General features: G+C 36.1%; 2 protein-coding genes across 2 annotated transcripts; one reads left to right on the top strand and one right to left on the bottom strand.

The window, feature by feature from the left end:
- Positions 1–327: 327 nt before the first annotated feature.
- Positions 328–15,931, bottom strand: LOC121382692 (exosome complex component RRP4-like). Its single transcript, XM_041512233.1, has 8 exons — positions 15,677–15,931; positions 8,729–8,827; positions 7,556–7,691; positions 5,392–5,457; positions 4,199–4,267; positions 3,345–3,521; positions 1,309–1,437; positions 328–467 (listed from the first exon to the last, which is right to left on the bottom strand). Exons 1-8 carry the CDS (start codon positions 15,796–15,798, stop codon positions 387–389), a joined length of 879 nt encoding a protein of 292 aa, XP_041368167.1. The 5' UTR covers positions 15,799–15,931; the 3' UTR covers positions 328–386.
- An 82-nt stretch (positions 15,932–16,013) lies between these two features.
- LOC121382693 (transmembrane protein 141-like) lies at positions 16,014–21,103 on the top strand. The gene is made up of 4 exons (XM_041512234.1): positions 16,014–16,162; positions 16,982–17,048; positions 19,066–19,257; positions 20,265–21,103. The coding sequence occupies exons 1-4, from the start codon at positions 16,097–16,099 to the stop codon at positions 20,315–20,317; spliced, it is 378 nt and encodes a 125-aa protein (XP_041368168.1). The 5' UTR covers positions 16,014–16,096; the 3' UTR covers positions 20,318–21,103.
- Positions 21,104–24,588: the final 3,485 nt, after the last annotated feature.

The raw sequence follows: 24,588 nt of genomic DNA, 5'->3' as shown, positions 1-24,588 counted from the left end.
TTAATAATTTCTGATAAACACATGCAAACATCATATTTTGTCTGCATGTGAGAACAAAACATATCCAAAGTATCAACGTTTAAATTAGTAAATTTGGCCCCATCAGGGCTAGCTGTGGGTGATCAGAAAATTTTGCCAAATTGTCTAAAAAAAAAAGCAAAACCTATAGCTATTTTCCAACAAAATAACAAATATTACACAAATTGTTTTTGCCAAATTAAACTAAAATTCGGCAATTGTTCCTAAAATTTGCAATTGTGAATTTGGCAAGTGGCAGAGCTAGCCCTGCCTATAATTGTTGAGGTCAAGTCAAACACGAAGTACAGGTCACAGAATGAGATGTTTATTTACAGATGTGTTAGAAACGTTTTGAATAACAGTCACAGCTATGTTCCCTCGAGCTCCAGTCGCTGTCGTGTGAGGTCGGCGATCTCTGCCATCACTTCTGGTTTGAGTATGTCTTTGGCCTGTAAAGTAAATCAGTTGACAATGTGAAAACAGTCACTTTGAATCAAACACTGTTACAAGACAAGTAACAATGGATGAGAGAGAGAGAGAGAGAGAGAGAGAGAGAGAGAGAGAGAGAGAGAGAGAGAGAGAAAGAGAGAGAGAGAGAGAGAGAGCATGTGCTTCCTAGACAGTAGTGCACATTTGAGGAAATTCTGTCGAGTTGAAGTAATCAATGCTATATATATATATATTGTGTATAAATGCTATTTGTAATGGTACTGTGCGTGTGCATGTATGCATGTGTGTGTGCATGCTTGTGTGTGTGTGTTTGTGTGTGTAAAAGGAATGGATATTAAAAAACTCCAATAATATACAAAGGTCACTGTGACCTAATTACAGCGGGCACCAATTTAGGTCACTGTGACCTAATTATAGCAGGTACCAATTTCAATAATGATGCCAAATACTGAGTAACCATATTACATCCTACAACACTGTGATCAACACTTGCATCACTGTAAGCAGTGTTCGACAAATTTTTGAGAAAATAATCAGACCTCACAGAAGTTTTGGCTAGTACCCTATGTATTATATATAGTAATACAGTTGATCATTTTCACTAACCCAGACAACAAATTATCTAGACAAGAACCGAGGGCAGTCACATGTACTGGGGAGAGGGGGGTTTGGGAGTTGAACACCCACCTCCAGCTGAAGAAAATGTTTTCTTTCACTATATTTTCCAAAGGAACATGACTCAACACTTTATAAATTTCACTCGCTAATCTAGACACCCATTGCTAAAATTCCTGCAAGGGCTGGTAGGTTTGTCAAACCTTGAGTGAGTTGAGTACTCACACGGTACTTCTGAGATGCTTCAAATGCATACAGCACACTGGTGTCGTGCAGCATCATGAGATGTTCTGCGAGTGCCAGCACACAGTTTGTGAGTCGAGCTATCACTTCACGGTCCGATGGGCTCACCGGCTGTAAACATAAAACACAAGCTTGGTTATTCTAAAGACTACACAGCTCTTTAAACAGCTTTACATAATTACATATTTAAAATTGTTTTAATGTAAATAATCGTATTGATGTACACAAGTTTGTTCAACACCCAATGTGTATTTTTCTGCTGGAATGTTGTTTAAACATTCATTCATCCATTCCAAAAACTAATACAAGAATTCCATGGAATTAGCCATCTCGTTCATCATAAACTTATTCAGTGTAAGCCAAAACATGGGGCACTGGTTGGAACAGGAAAACCCAGGAATAGTTATGCCACTCGCCAATTACGAATTTCAGGAACAATTGGCGACTTTTATTTTGATTTGGCAAAAATATTTCATATAATAATTGGTATTTTATTGAAAAATAACAGTGGATTTTGCATATTTAAAGATAATATGGCGAATGGTTCTGCTCACCCAGAACTAGCCCTGGAACCCAATCAGAGAATGGGTCTAACATTAACAAGGAAGTTCAATCCTGTGACGAGAGCACCTCAGACAAGGCCTTTACTAACAGCTAGATCCTGCCCAGTCACGGTTTGAGAGACAATGACTGGGATGTGGAGGTGGACAGCCAACTAAAGTATACCAATCACATAACCAAACAATAACATTTAAAATCTTAATTTGCATCTGTTATTTGTCTGACGCCATATAACAGTAAATAAAATGTGTTGAGTGCGTCATTAAAATATTTTCCTTTCCTGTTATTTGTGTACCAAATAAATCTATCTCTAAATGATAAACCTTTTGCAAACAGACTTTCATCTTTAAATTCTTTTTTGTGCTTATAAATATCCATTTAAAGTTCAAATGCACTGTCCTCGCATAGGACTCAGCTATCTGAGCAGAACACATAAAGGGTTAGTTGGTGAGAGTAAATACAATGTAATGACCTAGCATCTCTCCGATGAGTCAACAAAAGTTACTATAGGTTCAAATTAGTATTGGGAAGTAAATCTTAATGCTGATGGCGTAACCACTGTCTCAGTGAGGCTAGTTAACGGTACTGCAAGTAAAATGTTTTTACACAAGTCTACTACTAATAAACTTTTCAGTTTAAGTTTGTTCAACGACACCACTAGAGCATACTGACTATTAATCATCGACTATTGGATGTCAAACATTTGGCACTTTTGACATAGAGTGTTAAGAGGAAATCTGCTACACTGTTCCATTAGTAGCAAGAGATTTGTTAAATGCACCATCCCACAAACAGGATAGCACATACCATGGCCTTTGATATACCAGTCGTGGTACACTGGCTAGAGTGAGAAGTAGCCTAATGGGTCCACTGACGGGGATCGATCCCAAACCGACCACGCATCAAGCGAGTGCTTTACCACTAGACTACATCCCAGCCCTGATCGCCAAGAAAGTCAAACTTGTTCTGTAACAGTCTTGTACAGGGCTTCTAGAATGTTTATAAAATCCACTAGCCATGGGATCAGTGACTTTAAAAATTTACTAGCCACAATTAAAAATTCACTAAATAATAGTAATAATCAGATATGTCACCTAAAAAGGGAGATGGAGCTGAGGATTGGGATGGGAAAGGATATTCATATTTACAAAATAGACAACTGCAACATTTGACAAAAAAGATTCACTAGCCATCGGGCATGGCAATAGTATTTATTTACTAGCCCAATACTGAATATCACTAGCCATGGGAGTGGGGCTACCATAATCTAGAAGCCCTGAGTACATGATTAGAGATCAGAAATTAGAGATCAATATCGCAAGGCACTGTAAAACAAACATCCAGAAGAAAACTATATGTGAGACAGACAAATGGCGATGAAACCTATAGTCCCCTCCACTGGACCGGTAGGAGACCAAAAAACACGAACATCCTCTGATTTTCTATGACTGTCTCACATCGAGTTTCTGATCGTATCCTCCAGTGTTGTCCGTCTCCTCGTTCACGGTCGGTGAAATCCAGATGTAGCCGTTGTTGCCAAGAATGATCGAAGCCCCACATGGTAGATTGTGGAAGTGAGTTTTACGTCTTGTCACTAGGGAAGGAGAAACTTGGAGTAATGTTCCTTGACCTAGCTGGAAGAAATTAAGATTGAATATTAACAGGCACTTGTAAATAAAAATCATGGCTCTAAATAGCAACTTGTGAAAAGCGAAAAACAGTCATTTTCCAAGAGACGATATATGTACAATTATCTCATATGCTCCTGGTACTGTTATATTTTATTGCATAATGCTCTAAACTACATATGAAAGGTCGAGAGGTCGTAATGTTTTGCACTCTGTCTCAAACCTTCGTCTCACCCTATGCCATCTTATTTCCAGCAGGCTCAAAGCTTCTAGAATTTTTTTTAAATCCACTAGCCCTACTTTACTTTAAGTTAATACAATTTTATTAATAATAGTAATAATCAGATATGTCACATAAAGAGGGAGATAGAGATTTAAAAACAGTAACATTGGGGTTAGGGTGGGATCAGGATATTCATATTTACAAAACAGACTTAACTGCAACATTTGACAATTTTGTTTTTCACTAGCCGTCGGGCATGGCAATAGTAGTTATTTACTAGCCCAACATTGAATATCACTAGCCATGGGAGTGGGGCTACCATAATCTAGAAGTCCTGCGGCTATATTTTTTTCTTAGCAGGCCATACTTGTCTTTGACTTCTATTTGAAAACAAATAACAGCAGGCCATATTTTACATCTTATTTGACTGAAAATCCATTAACATGAATACAATCCTTACCTTTCCATATTTAAGACTTCTTGTATGAAGTGACAGACATCCATCATTCATGACGTTCTGTACTTCTGCCTGGCGGAGTCAAGGTACAATAATAAACTATAAACAATATGCAAATAAGTTACACTGCAACAAAAATGTAAATTATTAAGATTACTCTTCTAATGATTGTAACAGCATCACAGTTTTGCATTTAAATTACAGGACTTTTATTAGAGTGCTAAACTTCACACATACACTCACACAGGCACTTATAGGCTTTAAAAAATAGTAGTGACTTCTCCCTTTCCAGAAAAAGGGGAGACGTTTGATGAAAATGGGCGAAGTGTGAACATTTATCAGTACATTTCTAGTGTTTCATCTTGGTCCACATTCATTCAGAAAGGTCTGATTGATGTGCAGTCTCACATCAAAATGAAACAAGGAACTGTCAAAGTGCCAAGTGAGATTATATTGATGATATATACACAGTGGTAGAAGTATCTGAACTGAGGAGAGCCGTGTGATCTTTCTTTTTCAAATTGGACAAAGACCAAAATATTATGCTAACTTCAACTTGATGACTTTAGCTAACTTTCAGCAAAAAAGGAGCCACTTCGCTAGTTAAATTAGTGCCTGTCACAACTGGCAGAGAAGGAAAAAGTGTGTTTTGTTTGACACCACTAGAGGATATTAATTTATTAATGATCAGCTATTGGATGTCAAACAAATGGTAATTTTGACATAGTCTTAGAGAGGAAACTCGCTACATTTTTTCCCATCAGTAGCAGAGTTGGATATCAGCAGAATTTTATCGGCAGAATTTTGAAAAATAGCAATTAGTGAAAAAGTTAACAGAATTTTAAAAATAAAATAAAAAGTTAACAAGCCAAAAATAAAAAGGTATTGACTGCTCGGCCGAATATTTATATAATTTGGAGCACTTTAGAAGGACAGTCCACAAATAAATAAGAGAAAGAAGAGAGGATCCCCCAAAAGCTTATGGTCATGAAATAAGTGACAGGTAGTGCTATTGCTTATATTAAAATTATTATGCATAAAGTTCACTATCTTATACTTTGCAATGTTCCATTATAAAACCAACTCAAGATGTGTGTTTATAAAAGTAAACCTTCAACGGTTGAGATATTAAGAGTGTATTAGCAGTGTATTTTAATGGGCATTAGATGCACAAAAATCAAACAAGTTAAGGATACACTGATGAGATCGCCCTCCTTCAGATAATGTCTCATCATCTTTTCATCTTCCTCTGATCGCCGTCTCTAGACAAAGAAATTAAATATTAATCAACCTAGTGTAAGTCTAGTTACATATATCTGTATGATGGAACCAATTAAAAATTCTCATATTTGCATGCAGTCATTCAACTCTTTTTCATCTTCAAGTAAGCAAAAATAATGTTATATACTCTTCAAAAGAAGAAACGCAAAACCACATTGTCGTAACATTTGGAGAATTGATTTAATTATTGAATGGTGAGTCCGATAATTACCAAATGTTGCAGGATTGTTCACAATTCACTCTAGTCCATTGTGAGTAAGTGATAGGACACACCACCAAGGTCAAGGTCATCTGGAGTCAATACCGGGTGTGGCCTCAATGTGTGTTGACAACTGCCTGGCACCGCCTGCCCATTGAAGCAACCAGAGTACGGATGACGTCCTGGGGGATGGTGGCCCACTCGGCCTGCAAGGCTGCTGCCAGCTCGTGCAGGGTCTGGGGCTGTGGTTGTCGCTGTCGGAGGCGTCGGTCCAACTCGTCCCATAGATGCTCAATTGGGTTCAAATCCGGTGATATCGATGGCCAAGGAAGGACATTAATGTTGTTGTTCTGTAGGAAAGCCGTTGTGAGACGTGCTGTGTGAGGCCTGGCGTTGTCATGTTGGAACACTGCGTTGGCGTTGGCCATAACTGGAACGATGTGTGGCCGGAGGATCTGGTCAATGTAGCCCTGTGCATTCAGGTTGCCCTGCACGTGGACCAGGTCAGTTCTGCCAGTGTGTGAGATGGCTGCCCACACCATGACACTACCCCCGCCGAATCTGTCCACTTCCTGCACGCAGTTTGCCGCATAACGTTCACCACGACGCCTATACACGCGACATCTTCCATCATGACGTCGGAGCAGAAATCGGGACTCGTCACTGAACCACACCTGTCTCCATCGCAGTTGAAGCCATTGTCGACGGAGTCGACGGTGTTGTGGTGTTAAGATGACACCTCGAACTGGATGTCTGGCACGAATTCCTACCTCACGTAGGCGGTTCCGTACGGTCTGCTCGGATATCCTGCGCAAACCTGGTATTGCTGCGGCTGTGGAGGTGGCAGTAGTCAATCGTTCCCGAAGGTGGCGTACCCGGATGTAGCGGTCCTGCCCGGGGGTAGTGACCCGTGGTCGACCGGATCTAGGGAGGTCACGTGTTGATCCATGTTGCTGGTAACGGTCCCACAGTCTGGAGATGGTGCTTGGGGACACATGGAATGCCCTGGCAACGGCCGTTATGGATTCGCCTGCGTCTAGTCGGCCGATGGCATTGTTTCTCTGCGGTTCACTGAGACGTGGCATGTCCTGGATTGTCAACTGTCGGCCAGATACAGAGGCCAGGCAAGCGAACACCCTGCACTTTTATACTGTCGGTGTTCATGTTGCACGTGCAGACAACGCACGTGCAGTGGTGACATGGTTTGCACGTGGCTGCGTTTTTGCGAATATTCACATTTTGGAACTTTATTGTACAGTAGCTGCGTTTTATCGAATGTAACCGTGGGAATGTGTTTGGGACATGCAATGACCTTATATTCACAAAGCATGAACCGGTAGGAAACATAAAATCGGAGTTATAACCCATTTGTACCCTTTTGCGTTTCTTTTTTTGAAGAGTATATATGAATACATTCTTTAACTAGTTTTTGATTTCAATATGTTAAGATGTCTTATTGATAGAAGAATACTGAATACTGAATCAAAAAGCGGAGTTAACTCCGGGTGAGCAAAAACGTTTGCCAACTGAATTAAAAAAAGTGCATAAATCATGTTATTATTATGATGAATATCAATCATTATCTAAATGTTTTTTTAAATTAAAAAAAAATTTGCCAAGTGTTTTCAAAATAGCAGAGCGATCCCTGATATGAATTTAAAGAGAAACTGATATACCACAAAGGATAGTCTTAATAATTAGCAGCAAGGGATATTTTATATTCATACAAGATCCCATACCACAGCCATTGATATTGAGTTATTCACGGAGAGTAATGAATCCTACAACTTATTGCACGAATGAGGAATACTGAACCAACGACATCCATAAACATCTTGCATGTTTCAGTTATGTTTAGAATGGTAACAAAGACAACTCACAAGTTCACCTCCTGGAAGGTTCACAGACGACAACATTAAAATGGAGTCCAGTTTAGAGTGCGTCTCCACCTTCCACCGACGCTGACAGACTTCCAGGATCCGCCCAATCACAACATCTCCCACCTCACCATTATACCTGGGAAAAAACCCCACAGAATTCTTGTTAAAAACATTAATAGTACCTTTCCATACAAATGCAGATTTACAGAAAAAAGTACTACCAGTATTTTTAAATTTTAAACTGACCGTACTCAAAAGTGTGTGTAAGTGTGTGTGGGTTATATATAATGCTGACATACAAGATGCACAACACACACTGAAACAATCACACAAACATTCATTCATGTGCAAACATCGATTAAGAAATTTAGTTGTTTCAATACATTTATCATATATACTGACAGGCAAAAATAATGCAATGGATATTTCACTGATATTTTTTTACAGAAATGTTACATATATGTCATCTACATTAAGCATGCGGATCAATTACATATTGGTAACAACTGTAACTGAGAAGATATTATTCAGATTTGGGGGGAAAATTAATAAAATATCTTTAAAAAAACACACACAAGTAAAAAAAATTAGGCACTAAAACAGCATTTTTTAATATTACTTATAATGGCATGTTCAAAAAAAAGATAAGAGAGCAAACAAAAAAGGTTTGTTTTTATAGGGAGATGAGAACAGGCAATGCATGTGCAAAAAAGTTTTATATATGCAATGCTGCTTTGTTGCAATAAATACCCAAGTTATGCTTTTTGCTGAAATGTCATTTTATTCCATTTTTTTCTGATTGAAGAAAATCCTCTTTCACCAATATGTCAATTGTCTTCATACTTGAGTATATATATATATATATATATATATCATTTTACATTTCTATAAGATATTATTCAGTGAAATATCCCTTGCGTTATTTATGCCTCTCAGTATATATAATTAATTTTTAAAACAGGTGAAGAACATCCGTGCACTTCTCCAGTCTAAAATGAATACAAGTAATATTTAATAAATTTATTTCATGCTTAATTTTTCACCAGAAAAAAATCTTACAGCACAGCCTCTGACATTTTCAAAAGTGAGGATGGTATGACATGATCTACATCATTGTAGTCTTGCTTAATGAAGTATTATTTTATCACCACAAGTTTCACAAAATCTCCAAACCTTGTTTTTAATGGCTTCACTGAGATCAGCTTGTTGACATGTTGCACGATTCCAGCCACAGAGGCATGTAACTTCTCATCCATGTATGTGCCATGGCCACTGAAATATAGAAAGACTACATTAAAACAGTAATCAATGTTTATGTTATAGGCATTAGAAGTTCAAAGTTTGTTTTGTTTAACGACACCACTGGATCACATTAATTAATTAATCATCGGCTATTGGATGTCAAACATTTGGTAATTCTGACTCGTAGTCATCAGAGGGAATCCGCTACACTGTTTCCAATGCAACAAGAGACCTTTTATATGCACTTTCCCACAGACAGGAACGCACATACCGCAGCCTTTGTGGTGCACTGGTTGGAACGAGAAAAGACCCAATCAGCTGAATGTATCCACCTAGATTGTTCGATCCTGCAACGCAAACACCCCAAGCGAACACTTAACCGACTGAGCTAAATCCCGCCCAGGCATTAGATGAAGCCAGCAACATGGGGGTGAGGGTGATGGAGGCAAACTTGACCAGGGTCCATTCGTACCACCAACATAGTCACTTCACCCCCATGTAGAGTCGTTTTTCACTAATTTTTATTTTGTTAATAAAAACATTTATATGTTGATTTGATTTGTTGATAGGCAAAAAAATGGTTCATGGAAGGAACCTTCAACGAAATTTAAAGAAATAATTACATGTGTAATACAATTTAATCAATATATGGTTACAGGTTGTTGGCGATCCATTCAACCAGGCAGCACAGCTGATGTCCATACATGCATTTGTTAAAAAAGATGGCAAAAGAAAACAGTTCCCACTGGCACTTGCTTTAATGTCCAGAAAGCACCAGGAAGATTATGTTAAGGTTTGTCAAATTCATCTCAGGAACATTCAACAGATGAATACACTGATTAGACTATCATAATATAATCATATCCATTTCAGATCCTTGGTGCTATCAAAGACAAAATGGAGAGAAATGTGATGGAGGCATTTGTTGTCGACATTGAGAAAGGTATGTTTTATGGTTTTTTTTTTTTTTTAAAATTTATTGTCCCCAGAATATAAAATGGCAGTGTCAGGGTTGGGATGCCCTGAGCTCACCGTCTCTCAATATTTTTTAAATTTCATATGGTATACACAGTTTTATACACATACATATAAATGGTAAAATATATACACACGAATAGATATAAGCCACACACTTTATGTATATTGTTGTGGTTTATATTTTGTTTGTTTTTTGTTGTTGATTTTTTATTTATTATTATTATCTGGGGCCAAGAAGGAAAAAAGAAAAGAAAAAGGAAATGATGTTATGTGCGGAATTAGTACTGATAAAAGAAAGTATTATGAAAAGGTGTGAAGGAGTAGAAAGTGCGAAGAAAGTATTTTTTTGTTTCAATGTTTATATCCATTTATCATATGTATTGTTTCAACAAATTTATCATTTTATTTTACAGGAGCTTGGCAAGCTACAGGGTATTAGTGAAGTTTTTCCTGATATCAAGAGATCCAACTTCCACTGGATACAAGCAGTCTGACTAGTTACAGGAAACAAGAAGCAGTTCACAGTTACATCCGTCAACTGATGGCCCTACCATTTCTACCATCAGCCCACATTGTGGAAATGTTTGCAATCCTGCAAGCTCAGGCAAACAACGGGCCACAGATCGAGTTAACTGATTACATGGACAGGCAGTGGATAAGGAACCCTGTTTTTGATGTGCCATTGTTGTGTTTGGATTGACAATCCGCACCAACAATGATGTAGAACATAGTCCTAGTTATTTTCAATTAAAATCATAACTTGACAAATAATTAAAGGGACATTCCTGAGTTTGCTGCATTGTAAGATGTTTCTGACTAATAAAATATTTCTACGATTAAACTTACATATTAATTATGTATATTGTCTTGTTTAAAATATCAGTGTCTGTATATTCAGTGTGTTTCTGGTCGTCTTAATATTCGCAAGAAGCCCAAATTGAATTTGTCTTCAAATAATTTTGAACATACAAAAAAAAAATATTTTATGAAATAAAATGAAATTTAACCTATTACAAATATTAGAACGATCAAAAACATGTTTAATATACAGACACTAATATTTTATGCAGAAACATATATTTAATATGTAATTACAATCGTTAAAAAGTGTCTGTTAGTCGATAACATCTCAAACATTGCAGCAAACTCAAGAATGTCCCTTTAATTTTTAAAATTTAATTTAATTTAAGTTAATTATATTTTATTACAATCACGAATGCATGGATACACATACACATTTCAGACCCAGCAGCAAGGACCTGGCAGGTACAGTTTACAGCATTAAATGTAACAATTGATATAATGTATTTATATTTGCAGGTTGGCACAACAGACTGAATACAAGGGCAGGACAGGCAGGTCTCGGGTTCTACTAACTGACTACCTTGTTGAGGAAAGAATCTGAGTTGGTACAACTCAACGTGTCCTCTGAAGACCTGGAAAAAGCTTGGGATGGTTATATGGATAAAGACCTTAGCACGGCCAATTTTCTGAAGACGAGTGCCCGTCTATACGGCCCAAGCGATGACACTAAGTCCTCCCTGTCTAGTCCTTATGTTAATAATTTGTAAAAAGTGCTCTTTCGCATTGATCCAGTATATATTGGTGACATGTAAATTGCAGAAATATAACGTTTGTTATTCAACATGTGAAATTACCTAACATTTTGCAATGAATAATGAATTTCTGGTTGAGAAAAACATGTGATGGCAATTTGTATAGCCGGGGGCATAATCAACAGGAACATTGTCTTGGCAACGGCATGAGGCATAGTATTACACGAAAACCAATCCCTCCTTGAAGAACATGGGACACCCATCTCTTTGACTAAGACCTAGTCTTCTACTTTCAGTTGCTAGACCTCTTACCTAATGACAATGTCACTTGTTAAATATTGTTACTAGTATATAAATTATAATTGTGCTAGGATATTGTAACCATTATAACATGTATCTTTTTTCTTTTCTTGATGTTGATATTATTATTCATGTTTGTATAATTCATATACGGAAATAAAAGAATTGTCGGTATTGTCAGATTCGTTTTTACGAAAACTTGGTTTTGTTAAACGAAAGTACATGTATATGAAAGCGGCACGAAAGTTACCAGCTGACTTTGGTAAACCACTTGCACCGACCAGTGATCCATAACTGGTTCAACAAAGGCCATGGTTTGTGCTATCCTGTCTGTGGGAAGCGCAAATAAAAGATCCCTTGCTGCCTGTTGTAAAAGAGTAGCCTATGTGGCGACAGCGGGTTTCCTCTAAAAAAGACTGTGTCAGAATGACCATATGTTTGACGTTTGATAGCCGATGATAAGATAAAAAAATCAATGTGCTCTAGTGGCGTCGTTAAATAAAACAAACTTTACCGACTACCAGCACGACAGAAATCACTGGCAATCTTCGATGTATTTGCAGCTCATAGATGTAAATTGTTTTTGGACTTGCTACGTAAACGGTCCTTTGAAGTGCGATTCGTCCTGACTGGCTGCATGGATTTATCAGTGAACGTGGATTTTAAATTAGCAATCAAGGAAAAGTTTACGGAGTGGTATGCTGACATTGTGGCCAAAAACATAAAAGAAAACACCAACAAGCCTGCTGACTTAAGAATCAGTTTGATCAAACTGCTTCATGCCTGGTGGAATGTGGCATGCATTGACCAGTTGATTATAGCGAAAGACAAAGAAACCGTTACACGTGGCTGGTGATTATCAGGTCTGTTTGGCGTGGTGTGAACTTTACTCTGATGATAAACCTTAGTGTAGTTTGCTAATTACACAAGGTGATTGACAATGATTCCTGTTTAGTTTTGTTCATTGAACGATAGATTGATAATGAAATAAATCAACGTATTTTTTAAATTTTGTTATTTTATTTGTAAGTAAAGTCGCTATATTATTGTGTGGATAAAGTACTGCGATGATTAGTTGTACACAGTTTTCGCAATACTTTGTTGTTCGCAAAACTTTCATGTTCAATAATAATATTTAAAAATATATATATATATATATACAATGTATATATACAAATGTATATATATATATATATATATATATATATATATATATATATATATATATATATATTATATTAATAAATATTGAAATTGTCCCTGCACAGGTATCATATTTCTTAGTAAATTACGGACTCTAGATGGATAAATTTACAGTTCAAACCGGGTGAGAGTTCATCATGTTTTTCGAAAGTGCACAGCCATTTATATCTGCCCATATTGGAGGGAAATAAAACGTGGAACAGTCTTGTATGCAGAAAATGATCAGTGAAGTAATTACTTGTTACAATTAAGTGACGACGATCAACAATAAATGCTAAATAAAATGAAAATGAATTTAATTCATTCCATTATTTCATTTTATTTTGCTCGGAACGGCTAGATTTTGCTGATGGCTGTTTGCGTTCCATAGATTAACCTCGACTTGCGCTTGTGTTTGAGTGATGAGGGTGGGGTGGGGGGGAAGTATCCCTTATCCCCTCCATGCTTCCCACACCTATGGGTATCACCCCAGTAAACACTATGTTATTTTACTTTAATATCTGGCGGGAGAGAACTTTGATAGGGCCCCTTCAACTATTGGGTAGTCTCGAGTTATCTGCACTTGGCAAATTTAGGCGGGTACTAGACGTTTCGCCCCCAAATAGGATGTCAGTTCGCCCCACGTGCATAACCAGTTTGCCCCCATAAAGATACCACTGTGTCGATGTGAATGTGTGATCTGGACTTATCTGTAGGTGCCAAGCTTTCTCTAGTGCAAATTTACCCTATTTTTAGGAGATTTTGTGCACTCCCATGTGCATTTTTAGATGCGCAATTTGGCAGTCATCGAACTTTGATGTAAGTATAATATATATTTTCCAGATCATATGGAATTTTACTTTCATAAGAATCAGGAATAAACAGATTTATTATGAATGTCATCAAAGCTTAATTCTCAGCCAGGTGTGCCATGTCGCAGGTTCTTCATATCTGAATGGTAAACAGACTTTTTCAGATGTATTCAAAGAGTACCTATCGTATCGAAACTGAAACCCATGATCGATCCCACGATAAGGAGGTGGTACACATCCTGGTAATTTAAATCTACTAATAGTAATATACTGCTCGCACCGGTTCTTTCTGCGGACAAATAGAACTAACTACAACGTCAGCAGTCACAAAAGACGTTTTGTGATGTTAACCAACAGAAGGACGACTACAGCCTGCTATTTATACCACGGACAGGCGGTGACAACTTGTGATAACAATGCTTAGGAATGACTAATGACTGGACCAGCGAATCACGCTACCAGAAAATGCAGACAACACTTCCATCCAGCGAATCCTATTGCTGCTGTACAGGACTCTCGTGAATAACATGGCCAGAAGACTACCAAAGCATATATATGTTTAATAACCCATTTTATTGCTTTTATTATAAGCTGCAGTGAATTTTTATTGAATTTAAACATGTACATGTGTAAATATTTTAAAAGGATAACAAACTGCATACTTCTGTAATAATTTACAAATAATTGTTTAAAAGACTTTAAAAGTAACAAATAATTGGGAGTTGAAGGCAAACTGACTAAAAGTTTGGGGCGAACTGCCAAATAGTTTGCAGTTGTAGGAATTAGGAAATATTTTCACTGGCCTGGGGGACTAGTAGCTGAGGAAAGTTACTAGTCCCCAGGAAAAAATCACTAGCCCACCCCCACGTCATTCTTGAAGCAGTTTGAAAAGACGAAACCTATATGGGACCTGTTGTTCAAGGATTGAACACACATTACTGTGTTGCTTGTACTTTATCTTTAATGGTGCAAATATAATGGACATCCATAATAAAATGAATAAAAGTGAACTTTTAAATGTGTTGTCATTTGTGGTTAGTTTTCGTATTTGTTAAATGGAGATTCCTTATTTAGAAGCCATTGTCACAAGTTTCTGGCTAACAATACTTTTTAAAAGATCATAATTACATATGATAAACATTACAGTAAAGTACACCAAATTGGTCGTCATTTAGTAAATGGTTTTTTTTTTTTTTTTTTTTAAATTACACCCCCCACTCCTCTCCCCGACAAAGGCGGCAGCAAAGGGTGGGGTATTTACAAAAAATTATAGCAATTATAATATTAAATTAATTTAAGTCATACAACTCAGGAATAATCTTTACTGTTACTGAATTATTTTATTCTGTCCTAATATACTCGGATGTCCACTGGTAAACTCGAGATGTTTGGAAGCAGCTAGTTAAAATCGATCGATGCCGACATGATCTATTACAATGCATCTATTTATTACCGATGAAACGAACACGAAGCACCAACACACGCACACATTTTCCCTTCCAAACATGACTCATCTTTAATTGCAATATTACGGCAATTTTCAGAATTCAGAAAAAACAAACAGAAAGTTCCGATTGTGTTTGCAGTACTTAAATAGGGATTTATTGAGACCAAACGAAACTGAGATACTTTTTGACTTTGTCAATCTGTCATGTCAATTTATTTTGATGAAATTTAATACATCTACAGTTTGTATGTTTAACAGGTTTCATTGGCAAAATAGTTTGACTGTCCGCATCATGAATCCTGGTCACAACTGCCCATTATTACTCGCCCGGGGGACTAGCACCATTAAAATCGTACTCGCCCCCCCCCTCCCCCCGGGATTTCTACTTGCCTGGTACGAGCGTTAGCTTCTAACAGGCAAACAGTTGGAGGCGAATTGACTTGGGGGCGAACTGGTACATGGCGCGAACAGGTCAAATTGGGGGCGAAATGACTTGGGGCGAAACTTCATGGATTCAATTTAGGCGACCTGTATCATATGAAATTTTAAATATACATTTTAAAAAATAAAATGATATACACGATAGGAAATTTAAACAGCATACCGCATAAAACCTGTGTCTGCTGTTATAACATCGCCAGGAGTGACAAGATTGTTGATTTCATCATCTTGCGTGGACTTTTCTCTACCACGTGCACTAGCCAGACGAATGTCAACATCTGCCATATTTGTTTTGTTTCTTTTATCTTCCTCCCATGTATAGAAGACCCGCTAAAAAAGAAAAAGAGCGTTCGATTTAGCAATATGTTCGGTTGTTGACGAAACGTTCATCATAAATGTCAATTGGAAAAAAAATAGTTGTTTTATTTGATTTGTACTTTGCATGTTCTGAGATGCATGTTGTTAGCCTTTTTTTGTGTGTGTAGAATATATTTATTAACCAAACCCAAATAGAACCCCAGCGAACGTGCTCATTTTATGAAACACAAAAAGCAGTAATCTCCCTTAGTTCTACTGTCAAAAAATGGATCACTCTCAAGTGATCGAAAAAGCTAAAGCTGCAAAAGAATACGTAACTCAAACATATCCGGTATGCTATAAGTTTAACATTTAGATACTTTTTATTGACAGTTAAACGATATTAATAAGTACGTAATTTTTCTTTTTCCAAATAGATTCCTGATTTTATCTTCGGTACATCTCACCTTTTCCTACGAGACCCATTACTGGCGTTGAGTTGACTTAAATTTTAAAGCTGCAGTCTGGTCTCACATTATAATATTACTAAAGTTTATTTTCTTCAACGACACCACTAGAGCACATTGATTAATTAATATTCGGGTATTGGATGTCAAACATTTGATAATCCTGACACGGTCATCAAAGAAAATCTGCTAAATTTTTTCATTAGCAGCAAGGGATCTTTTATATGCACTTTGACCAGTTGTGGTGGACTGGTTGGAGCGGCAAAAAAACAATCAGTTGAATGGATCCACCGTGGTGGTTTGAACATGTGACACAAATGCCTCAAGCAAACACTCAACGATCTGAGCTAAATTCTGTCCCAATATTATTACTAATGCAAAATATAAACACAACTAGAATTTTAATTTTAATTTATTTTTTATCATTACTGGCAGCTGTTTTTAGCTGCCATCATACAATAAATAAATATGTTGTAATGTTTTTAATAAATTACATTTTAATAGAAAAAGGAGGAACAATGAACCACTTTTAAGTGTTAAAATAGTGAATAATAAATTTTTATGTGAGCTACATTAGTAAGTATAGTCAATTTTGTTATAAAAATGGTATGCAATGTGTAATAATGAAAGACATTAAAACCAAAACATTGACTACCTGTCAAAAATATGTTTGTTTCAAACTTTATCATTTCATTTCTTGGCAGTACTACAAGGTTTACCGGGAATGTCAGACAAGGGCATTTTCCAAAGGTTCAGCAACCCTGATTGCAGGTAACAAATATTTTTTTTACCGTAGCCGAATCTAAATAACGAGTGTGTTGCTTTACTGTCTGCAGTGGGGCGGAACGTAGCCCATTGGTAAAGCACTCACTTGATGTGTGATCGGTCTACAGTGAACTATTTCTCGTTCCAGCCAGTGCACCACGAATGGTATATCAAAGGCTGTGGTATGTGGTATCCTATCCAAAGGCATAGTGTCCATTACGCACAGTACACACGTGCGTAGTGCAAAAAAATCTCAGAATGAATCTACAGGCATCCTGAGTTTAAAAAATTTCTCAGTGGAAGGCCCTCTGAACCCCCCAAACTCAGGCACTCCTTTGATGCGTGTAATGCTACAAATTTTCTGGGTATGCCCCTGCTATATGTGGAATGATGCACATAAAAGATTGGCCCTTGCTACTGATATAAAAAATGTAGTGGGTTTCCTCTCTAAGACTATGTCAAAATTACCAAATGTTTGACTTTGACTTTTGAACTATTTTAACATAACCCTATACTAATAAGATTTCAGGCATGTCCATCCCAGGTCCTGTCTCTGGATAGCCAGGGACTTGACCCGGGACCGATGACATCCAGTAACCAATGATTAATAAATCAATGTGCTCTAGTGGTGTTGTAAACTTTAAAATTAAATTTTCTCAAAATACCAAAAGTGTGACCTTTTGACAAAATTAATAACTTTTATCATTACTGTATGATTTTCATAACTCTAACCCTGAACGTAACCTATTTTCTTTGTGGGAAAATCATTCTGGGGGAGACCTCCCATCCCCCCCCCCCCCCCCCCCCATTAACTGCAGTTGTATTCAGCACACATTGTAGGCCTAAATATTCAATTTCATAGCACCATACCCAAAAATGTCTTTCTGGCAAAAACATTGGTTATTCCCGTGGACCCTTCATCAAGGCTATAGCTCTGGATGAGCAAACAGTTTTGCCAAATTATCTATAAAAATTCCAATCTAATTAAAATTAGCTCCACTATTACATGTGGATCTAAAGACAACCAGTTGGAGCTCATGTCCACCAATCAAAACCTTACTTGCAGAATCCTGCCAGTGATTTAAAAATAATTTGAAAACATTCCGAATTATCCTGAGGGTATACGACATGTTTCATGTGAATTACGAATGCCTTAAAACATGTTTTATTTTATAAAATAAATAATTTGTAATGTAAAACTGAAGACTGATTTAGTTTTTTTATATTTTATAAATAAATAAATAATTTTTAATGTAAAATTGAAGACTGATAACCCACCCCCGTACGTATTGGTACGGTTCGCTGTACTGCGGCCACTAAAATAGACTCGCCCGATATTTTTAGAATTTGTATGCTCCCAAATAACGTTATAAAAGGCGAAGTGTGATTGGTCAATATTTAAATTATTATTTACAGACGAAATGTTACCTGGACATTGGGGACTATGCAGTGTTGTTAGTTTTAAATCACTGGCAGGATTCTGCAAGTAAGGTTTTGATTGGTGGACATGAGCTCCAACTGGCTGTCTTTAGATCCACATGTAATAGTGGAGCTAATTTTAATTAGATTGTAAAAATTCAAAAATAGCAGAAACTGAGTTATTTTCTAACAAAATATCAATTTTTACATGTAATTTTTTTGCCAAATTATAAAAAAATTCACCAGTTTTAAAAATTTGCAATTGGCGAATTTGGTGAGTGGTTTTTAAACACATTTCATTTCATGGCTAGCTCTGGGTGAGCAAAACATTTCACCAGATTGTCTATTAAACTTAAAAAACTGCAGAAATCAACAGTTATTTTCTTAAAAATGTCAGTTATTACATGAAATTATTTCGCCAAAATAAAATACAATTCACCAACTGCTTTTAAAATTAGCAGTTGGCGTATTTGGCAAGTGCCAGATTGTGCTAGCCCTGCATTTAAAGTCATGCTACTATCTTCTTGTTACTTTAGTGAAAATGAAAAACGTTGATAGTTTAGAATGTAACCTTTGTTCTTTGTTTTTTTATTTTCTAAAACAGCGGGTGCAGGAGTTTATATACTTCAAGAAATATTCCGGAAGAAACTCCCATACGAGAGAACTGCTTTCATGATGATGCCCATCCTGCTTGGAACTGTGGCAGCGTATGCGGTCACGCGACATGAGACAAAGGTCTGTCAACACATGTGGATGGCGCTGGAGGAAAAACACTCGGTTATTACACCAGCTTCAGGTAGGAACAGTTTGGGACTAAAGGAGAGGAATATCTATTTAATGACACCTCAGCACAGTTTAAATTACCATGTATTTGGTGTCTTTAACATATAGAACTGGTTCCAGCCAGTGCACCACGACTGGTATATCAAAGGCCATGGTATGTGCTATCCTGTCTGTTTAATGACACCTCAGCACATTTTAACTACAGCTACATGTAATTGGTGTCTTTAACATATTGAACTAGTTCCAGCCAGTGCACCATAACAGGTATATCAAAGACCGTGGTATGTGCTGTCTGTGCATATAAAAGATCCCTTGCTACTAATAGAAAAAATTTAACAGGTTTTCTCTTTAAAACTCTGTCAGAATTACCAAATGTTTGACATCCAATAGCCGATGTTTAATAAATCAATGTGCTCTAGTGGTGTTGTTAAACAAAACAAACTAACTTTTTGACATTTTGAAATTTGACACTTGGTCGAGTGGAGAACTTCCACATAGGCTATTCTCACCAATAAAGTAACAGGATCTTTTATATATATATATATATATATATATATATATATATGCGCATGCACTTTCCCATCATCTGGATAGTACATACCATGGCCTTTCATGTACAAGTCCTGGGGCACTGGATATTATGAAAAACATCTTGGTCCATTGGAAGTATACCTATACCAAGGTTTGGGATGTCACTACTTTGGGCCCAAGCAGGTATTTTGTCTGTTCTAAGCACTCTGAGATCTTGTTCGTATAGTAATGTTGTTAACAGCCGATAAATATGTTGCAGATATTCAGAAATGAATTTTCAAGTTATTTCAATCTAATTAGACCTTAAGCTTTCAGTAGTTTTGAGGTAAAATGTTTATTTGGTTTTGAATGTATTTGTGCTGGTCTTCTTATTACTGAAAATCTTAAAGATGTCTTATTTGTGCTCATTATAAAATGAAAGCTAAAATATATTAACATGCAAAAGTTATTATTGGAGCTTTTATTTGAAACATTAATTTTTGTTTTCAGAGAGAAAGGAACTAGCACAAGAAGCAGAGAATGAAACTATTATGGTAAACTAGTTAGGGTTTTCCCCACAAGAGTGTACTGGTTCTGTTGTGGACTTTCAATCTGGAACTACAAGACATCATTTCCAATTATGTTCACCAGTAGACTATAGTGGTGTAACGACTTTCCACATATTGGAATGGGAAGTTTTTTGGGGGGGTTTTCTGTTTACTAAAATGAACATGAGACTTGTCAAAAGAAAAAGAAAAAAACCCCTCATGTTTTTCACTGTGAACAGTTCGTTATGGTTTTGTTTCTATACTAACACAAATATATTATAATGAATGTGTGTGCCAGCCTTCGAGGAAACAGAGAAAAATGTGTACACAAATGACATGTGTATTTTTCTTTATCTCCAGTGGCATGTATTGTACTGTCTTGTCTATAGAAAAGTGACTATACTATAAAAGATCCCCGTGTAATTTTTTTGTAGGAGAGGCAGCATTAAGTTTTGTCTCACCTTTTGTCAACCAAGTGTTAAAATAACATCAAACAGCTGTAGGTTTTAGCGTACGGAGATGTTGTTGAACAACTATTCCTTTCTTCTATCTCTCTCACCCACCCCCAATTTTAAATTTAAATATCATACCATGAGATATTTAATTCAGTTTAAATGGTTAGATTTGTTGTAGTTTGCATATTTGCAAGGACCATTGGTATTGTAAACAAGATCCGTTATTATTAGGTTTAGCTATTGCCAGTAATTTTAGTATTGAGATACGTATGGCAATATATTGTGGAATATGTAAATGTTTGAAAAAAAGAAAGATGTGTTCATTGAATAAACTGTTACTATTGGCGATATTTGTATTGTTATGTTGGACATTTTCAGAATACTATTGATAAATAATCTCATGCAGATTTGTTAATGAACATTACAAAGTTTAATGTCTTTTTTCTAAACATAACTATATGTTGTAATTCACAAGTTCACAAATAATGGGCCAATAATTTATATGTTTAAAAAATATACTAAATTATTTACTGAAATGCATTTTACAAACATTTTCGATCACAGTGAAGGAAACTCTTGAGAATATGTAAACTGGTTCTCGAAAACTGTATCGCAATATATTGTACTTTTGTATTGCAGTAAACCAGTAAACTGGTAATATCGCCCACCCCTAGTCATTACATTAAAAGTTAGTACATGTGATTGGAATACAGTTTTTGTACTGTATCAAAGTACTGTAATAACAACTTTTTAGATAATATCAAATATATTTTATTTTTACAATAATAAAGTGTACAATAGTATTGAACATATTTAACATACAATAATATGTTCCACATACAATATGTATAATAAATATATTCAACATACAATTTTACATACAACATGAACTTTGTTAACAAAATATACAAATCTGTATGTAAAACACATATAAAGGGCACCGTAGCCGTAAACACCCACCCAAAATGTATTTAAACACGTCATTGCACAGGTAAAGATGGAATGATTAAAACTTTGTACAATCTTCTGAAAGACAGAATCCTGTTTCCCTTGAAATTCGTTCAGTACAATTCCAGGGTTTAACTTGTCTGCCAAATTGGCCAAATGCAAATAAAAGATTATTTTGGTGAATATGTTTTGTTATTAAATCAACAAAAAGTTACTAAGAATGAAGAAAAACAAAAACAAACCCAAAATATTCTTTAAATGGCCTTAATTTTGATTTTGTTTTTTCTATGCATTTTGGGATCAAATTTACCAAATTCTTCATAAGAATTGGGTTCCAGCTTAAACCCTGAAACACACCTATTATTTTTGGTTAAATCGCACACTAAATTTCTTGAAGAATAAAACAGGATAATCTCAATCATTTGTATATTGTATTTCTCCACATAGTGAAGTGAATAAATATTGAAAAAGGAAAGAAATATATAAAAAGGCTTTAAACATGTAAACAGTTCTAAAAAAACATAAAATATAGTACGAAAAACATGCTCATTTATTTATTAGAGTATGTTTATGTATTAATGAGTATCAGAAAAGTAATAATCATGTCGAGTAACAATTTGGTCAGCATTCTGGTGCATGTGCAGGAATTTATGCAAGGTTCTAGATTGGCGATTGAAGTATAGTGTGTGTGTGCGTGTGCGTGTGAAGTCCTGCTCCCCCAAAAAATATATTAGAAAAAAAAAGGAGAAAAATGTCTAGAGCAAGGGGGTCAATCCCTAACCCCCTCCTCCTTGCACATGCACCTGACATTGGGATATATGGACTGCTCACTTAGTGCTGAGCTTGTACATTATGTCCCAGGTTTGAATTTATAATAAAAATTATTAGTTTGTAGATTTAAAATTTTTACTGTTAAACTATCACTTTGAATTTTATTTTTTGTGTGGATACAATTTCATAAAAATTACCACAAATTTGAAATCACTCTATTCATTTGTAGAGATTGCACTAGAGGAAAAAATGTGAGAACTACCCAATCAAAACTTTAAAAGATATACTTCAAAGGAAAAGTTAATAAATGGACAAATTGGTATCGGAAAATCTCCACTGACAAAATTCATATGAACCTAAAAACAACAATTTAAGATCAATAGTAATCAGTCTTCCTTATCTATTGTAAAATAAGTTTGAAGGCAGAAATAAAGATACTGTTTAGGTATTTTTAGGTGCCCTTAATACAAAACATCCTGTTTTAATCATTACTGGGTACTGGTAATATTATTACTGGGTAAGGTATAAAGAATATTAAAGGAAATTATGGGACTTTATGTTTAAATACTGTTAATCAAATACATATTCACACATAAATGCTTATAGGCATCAAATACATATTAACACATTAATGTAGGCAGAGTCAAACAGCCATTGACATACTAATGGATCAATAAAAAGAAATGTTTTATTTAACGACGCACTCAACACATTTTATTTACGGTTATATGGTTAAGGACCACACAGATTTTGAGAGGAAACCTGCTGTCGCCACTACATGGGCTACTCTTTCCGATTAGCAGCAAGGGATCTTTTATTTGTGCTTCCCACAGGCAGGATAGCACAATCCATGGCCTTTGTTGAACCAGTTATGGATCACTGGTCAGTGCAAGTGGTTTACACCTACCCACTGAGCCTTGCGGAGCACTCACTCAGGGTTTGGAGTCGGTATCTGGATTAAAAATCCCATGCCTCGACTGGGATCCGAATCCAGTACCTACCAGCATGTAGACCGATGGCCTAACCACGACGCCACCAAGGCCGGTAATGGATCAATAAAATATTGCATGAAAATATATATTCAGTAGAATCTTGTTGGGTCGAACTTGGAAGGGTCGAATACACCGCAACGCTCGAATCAAGAACGTAGTCCCGAAATAACACTTACACATTGTTGACCAAATGGTTAGTTCGAACTACCTGATGGGTCGAACACTTTCTCGAGCAGCGACAGGATTCGAAACAATGGGATTCAACTGTATTTTATATGTGCCCCAAAGTACTTTATTCAACAACTAAGTAGTGGTCATATCCCACTTGTTAGTTAAATATTTGGTACATGTACATAACCGAATTATAGCTACGTACATGAAGTAACAAATAGTATCAGTATTGGCTAATGCTCTCCATTTTGAAAGTGAAAAATGGATTAAAGAAGTGAGCATTATTAGTGTAAGAAAAATGTACACAGAGAGTATATTTCAAGTGAAAATCTATGCAAGTGTCTTTAGTAGGTCAATTGCTGTGGTATATATATTATATAATGTACATGGTACATAATATATGTCTGATTATTGTGTATAATATACTATCTATTAGAAAAGAATAAAAGCTATATTAGACGCATCTGATTAACATAATAAACATTATCTTGCCTTATGTAAAAATATTTTAATCCCATTGGTTATTTACTACCATGGCGTTGTAGGGACATAGAACAAAATAATTTTAAGCGTGCCCACGAGTTATTAAAGCGTGCGCACGAGTTATTAAAGCGTGCACATGAGTTATTAAAGATTACGCCCAAGCTTTGACGCCACTGAGAAATGGACAAACTTGGAGAGTTCCTGTTAAAAGATCGCGGCAGGACGATTTGATTGTATTCTTTTCTCCGAAAGAGTGAAAGGTCTCTCAATAATCGCTTCAAATGGCGAACCGAAAGTACAATGCCATGATTTTTAGCAAGAACATATGTCATAACTACATAGGTGAAACCGAGACTGAAGTATCCTCGAATGAGATCGCATCTTCTTTCCATATCATCCACCCTCTGTACCTGCTGTAATATTCAATCGCTCATCTTTTTAATACTGCACGTGCATGTGTACAATA

Source organism: Gigantopelta aegis, chromosome 10, assembly GCF_016097555.1.
Source record: "Gigantopelta aegis isolate Gae_Host chromosome 10, Gae_host_genome, whole genome shotgun sequence".
NCBI classification, from domain to species: Eukaryota; Metazoa; Mollusca; class Gastropoda; order Neomphalida; family Peltospiridae; genus Gigantopelta; species Gigantopelta aegis.
The sequence above is the reverse complement of the archived record's forward strand: the minus strand, read 5'-3'. Positions and strand labels throughout refer to the sequence as shown.

Bases quoted from the DNA above. Each gene is read 5' to 3' on its own strand.
- LOC121382692 (XM_041512233.1), bottom strand. From the start codon at position 15,798: ATGGCAGATGTTGACATTCGTCTGGCTAGTGCACGTGGTAGAGAAAAG. The intron at 3,522-4,198 runs GTAAGGATTGTA...AATTTCTTCCAG, and splicing joins GAAGTCTTAAATATGGAAAG to CTAGGTCAAGGAACATTACT. The intron at 1,438-3,344 runs GTGAGACAGTCA...TTATGTTTACAG, and splicing joins GATACGATCAGAAACTCGAT to CCGGTGAGCCCATCGGACCG.
- LOC121382693 (XM_041512234.1), top strand. From the start codon at position 16,097: ATGGATCACTCTCAAGTGATCGAAAAAGCTAAAGCTGCAAAAGAATAC. The intron at 17,049-19,065 runs GTAACAAATATT...TTTCTAAAACAG, and splicing joins TTCAGCAACCCTGATTGCAG to CGGGTGCAGGAGTTTATATA. The intron at 19,258-20,264 runs GTAGGAACAGTT...TTTTGTTTTCAG, and splicing joins GGTTATTACACCAGCTTCAG to AGAGAAAGGAACTAGCACAA.